The sequence below is a fragment of the Nanorana parkeri genome, unplaced genomic scaffold (genome assembly GCF_000935625.1).
Source record: "Nanorana parkeri isolate BGI_ZX_2015 unplaced genomic scaffold, ASM93562v1 scaffold146, whole genome shotgun sequence".
Lineage (NCBI taxonomy): Eukaryota > Metazoa > Chordata > Amphibia > Anura > Dicroglossidae > Nanorana > Nanorana parkeri.
The window spans coordinates 310,141-314,725 of record NW_017306414.1 but is presented as its reverse complement, the minus strand read 5'-3'; the positions used below and the strand labels follow the sequence as shown (position 1 = coordinate 314,725).

The window sequence follows — 4,585 nt, the reverse complement described above, 5'->3', positions numbered from 1 at the left end:
GTACAATGGCACTGGTTGAGAACCTGTGATTTATACCACTCAACACTGAGGAAAGGGATGTAAGTGCTTGGTATCTCTGGGGCTGAATCCCTCCTGGGAAACTGTATGCATTACGGTATATACTGTATGTTCCACCATTGTTCCCATGTATTTCCTCTGGATGTTTCCCACACTCCAATAAGCTGCCTCCCAAACTGGCCTTATATATGTGTATGAGCAATGGAGGCTGATGGGAATGGTTATACGTACCTTTTAAAGCACTGCATATGTCGGCACTATGTAAATATGGGAAATAAAGTAACCAATTCAACTAAAAAAAATAATGACATCTGGAAGCACCCAAGAATAAAGAGGCACGACACAAACACGTAACTGACACTTGTGTTATATTCTATGTACCAGAGTGTATAAATAATGTGACATAACACAGGTAGATCGGAGAAACAGATAAAAGCTGAGTAAACAGTAAACCATCAGAAAAAAATCCAATACACTGATAAACAGCTTTAATAACCAATTCAGCTGCCAGAGACAGAAAGGTCACCTTTCTACAGCAGCAGGACTCAGCCCTATACTGGAATGTCCCAACTTCCAACAAGAACACAGGGGAAGTTGGGCAAGGAACATACTTTAAGAAACTTTCTCTCAAAAGTCATAAAATGTTCTTGTACCGTACATTTAGTTAAATATAGACATTTGTTATTTATACATAAAATCACTTGAATAAAACTAGAAATTATTTAGTTCCACTAAAAATTCATTTAGATATTGTGTATTTGAAGGCTGTTCAATTCCTCCATCTCTATACTTTACACGGCGTTCGTTATCTCCGGAGGTTCCAGAGCCAATAAAGTGTGAGGAGCAAAAATGGGGCACGTAAATATGTATACACACATATATATATATATATATATATATTTATATATCTAATGCAAGACTGGCACTGTTACATATTCGCGCTGGTCCTATCTGAACACAGATAGCTTCGCTACAGTCCTCTTCGTGTAATCCACTTACAGCATCACCTAAAACTGCCTGCGTCGGATCCAGCAGCCTCCTGGCAATTTAAAGGATTCTTCCTGGGTTGAATGAGTCATTGTGTCATCCAGCTGCTTTGTGTTTACCTCCACAGCAGCCGCACACCTCCCCACAGTGGTGACAGGCTCTCAGAGGGAGGTAGCAGCACATACACGGGGCAATGAAGGATAACGTGACTAAAGCCAGCCAACGTAGGCATAAGTTTTCATCGGAGGTGTCACAGGAGCAAGGGTCGGAGAAGTCTCCTTCAGAATCAGACATGCAGTGGTAGAGCATGCTCTCGGCACAAAGCATACAGCTAACCTGGTAAATGCATCGCCTGATGGGATCCGGAGCGTCCTGACACTTCCCTCGCCCATTCTCCTCATGGTTAAAACGCTCCTGACAGTATATGCACCTTGAGCGCTCCCCGTCCTCTTTCCTCCTCTTTTTAAGAGAGGACATAGGTTGAGTCTTAAACACTCCAGATGGTTTTTGCTCTTTGAGAGAGTCTCTGCCATTTGCTGTGGAATAAAGATAGTTGCTTTTTTTACTGTCTGCCTTGTTGAAGGGGGCACTTATATCGGGCTCTTCCCGCTCTGCATCATTCCTCCATATGTCAGGATGCCGATAGTCTGCGTAGCGCCGTATGATGATATCACGTGGGTTTATACGCACAATTTCATCCTCGTCCTGGAAGCTGACATGTCGGAGGGGCTTTAGAGGGACCTGCAGAGGATAAAAATAAGATCAGTTACAGTAAAGAACTAAAGAGCCTAGCCACAGTAGACAGGTATCTCCATCAAGCAGGTATACACACTACAATCCAGTTGTACATTATCCATTAGAGTTAAACAATGTCACCGGGACAGAAAGTGAGGGAGAATTTATGTTGTCACCAGAACCAAAAGAGGGAATCTTCCAATGGGGGACACAGTGGCTCTGGTGACAACTGTCTAAGAAGGGCTTTCCTTTAGAGATTTTCTCCTGTTGTATGTACAGGAAAGGAATTGAAGAAAAATCCCCTCCAACAGAATACAGACAGGAAAAAAACAGGCAGGGGTTTTAACCATTCCCCACTCTATACAAAATTGGAAAAAACATTTTTGGCTTTAGATATACTTTCACTGTTCTACACAGAAGGATTAAGAATCAGGACCCCACAAGTTAAGTGTTTACAAGAAGTCAGGAAATACCCATGTGTAATAAAAAGGGCCTCAAACTGTCTGGGATGTTCAATAAAACCCTCTTGCAGAGCAGAAATGGCCCAAAAACATGAGTGATGCTCTAAAGTGACAACACTACCTCACTACCTTCTATTTAACAGCCCATGTCCCACTAGAATGACACAGTAACTTAGACTAGACATGTAGACATGTACAAGGATACCAAGTAACGAAACAACTGACCAATCCATTTATAAAACAACAGATAAACTAGCAACTGTGCTAGACAAGGCTCTGTGATGACAGTAAACCAGATTCTCGAGCCGCTGTTTCAATAGTCTCCCAGCCAGGCTCTCTTACTTCCACACATAAATACGCAATCTCCATTCATTCCTTTGGAAATGCCAACAAAGTCTCAACAGTAGATGGCCTTTACATATGAATGAATGGAGACTGCAGTGCATATGCAATGAAGGTGACCCAGTGGCAACTTCCAGCAAGCCACACAGAGCAGATCTTGGAGGAGCGGAAAAAGATAAGTGTAAGACTTGGGAAGGGTGCACTTTAAAACCATAACAGGGTACAGGTGCTGAATTAAATCTGTTCCTTACCGGAGTTTAACACGCATCTGCAAATTACATGTGTATCTGTAAAGCAAAGAGTAAGCAACACTACCTAAAGCCAATTAATAAAAAAGTATCTTTAAATGATATCAATAGATCTTTCCTATAAGCTACTTTATATTTCAGGGTCTGAGGCCTTCAAAGTATTTATCTTGGCTTATATTACCTCTGATTTAGAACGTGTAAGCACTGCTCTTGAGACAGCGTCTGGAATGCCCACCCTGCTTCTGCTTTATATTAAGGTGCTGTGCACTAACCAATGGATTTACAATGTGGGGATTTTCTGGGTAAGTCACTTTCCCAAAATCAACTGGTATATTCTATTAAACTTTGCAAACTCCATAAGAAACCAATAACAGTCTTGTAACTGATCAGGCTTTGATAACCCAAAATCTTGTTGTGATTGGATTACTGCATTTTATAAAACATCATTGCAATTTGCAGTGCTTTATTGAATAAGTCTGTATTTATAAATGTAATGCGCAAACCATACAGATATGCACTATGTTACCAAAAGTATTGGGACGCCGGCCTTTACACGCACATGAACTTTAATGGCATCCCAGTCTTAGTCCGTAGGGTTCAATATTGAGTTGGCCCAACCTTTGCAGCTATAACAGCTTCAACTCTTCTGGGAAGGCTGTTCCCAAGGTTTAGGAGTGTGCCTATGGGAATGTTTGACCATTCTTCCAGAAGCGCATTTGTGAGGTCAGGTACTGATGTTGGACGAGAAGGTCTGGCTCGCAGTCTCCACTCTAACACATCCGAAAGGTGTTCTATCGGGTTGAGATCAGGACTTTGTGCAGGCCAGTCAAGTTCCTCCACCCCAAACTTGCTCATCCATGTCTTTATGGACCTTGCTTTGTGCACTGGTGCGCAGTCAAGTTGGAACAGGAAGGGGCCATCCCCAAACTGTTACCACAAAAGTTGGGAGCATGAAATTGTCCAAAATGTCTTGGTATGCTGATGCCTTAAGAGTTCCCTTCACTGGGACTAAGGGGCCAAGCCCAACCCCTGAAAAATAACCCCACACCATAATCCCCCCTCCACCAAACTTTACAATTGGCACAATGCAGTCAGGCAAGTACCGCTCTCCTGGCAACCGCCAAACTCAGACACGTCCATCGGATTGCCAGGCAGAGAAGCGTGATTCGTCACTCCAGAGAACACATCTCCACTTCTCTAGAGTTTAGTGGCGGCGTGCTTTACACCACTGCATCCGGCGCTTTGCATTGCACTTGGTGATGTAAGGCTTGGATGCAGCTGCTTGGCCATGGAAACCCATTCCATGAAGCTCTTTATACACTGTTGTTGTGCCAATCTGAAGGCCACATGAAGTTTGAAGTTCTGTAGATATTGACTCTGCAGACAGTTGGCAACTTCTGTGCACTGTGCGTTTCAGCATGTGCTGACCCCACTCTGTCATTTTACGTGGCCTACCTCTTTGTGGCTGAGTTGCTGTTGTTCCCAGTTGCTTCCACTTTGTTATAATACCACTAACAGTTGACCGTGGCATACTTAGCGGAAAGGAAATTTCACGGAACACCTGAATCCAATGATTTGGAGGGGTGTCCCAATACTTTTGGTAACATAGTGTATATGCACCTTTAGTTGGCCGTTGGGCTGTCTATGACTAGTGATGGGCTCGGGCGTGTTCGCAAGCGCCCCGTGCCGAGCCCGCCAGGAAGTCGTCAGCGCGCAGGGCCAATCACAGGCACTGAGACATGTTCCCGGTCCGCAGCTGCAGAGATCGGGAAATGTCTCAGTGCCTGTGATTGG

The 4,585-nt window shown here is 43.7% G+C and overlaps 1 protein-coding gene across 1 annotated transcript in view; it reads right to left on the bottom strand.

Moving 5' to 3' along the window:
* Positions 1-491: 491 nt before the first annotated feature.
* Positions 492-4,585, bottom strand: part of SPRED1 (sprouty related EVH1 domain containing 1) — an 81,655-nt gene continuing 77,561 nt past the window's right edge. Inside the window, exon 6 of the mRNA XM_018554202.1 lies at positions 492-1,746. Coding sequence (XP_018409704.1) covers positions 1,102-1,746 — 645 coding nt within the window. The 3' untranslated portion in view covers positions 492-1,101. The remainder of the gene's footprint in view (positions 1,747-4,585) is intronic.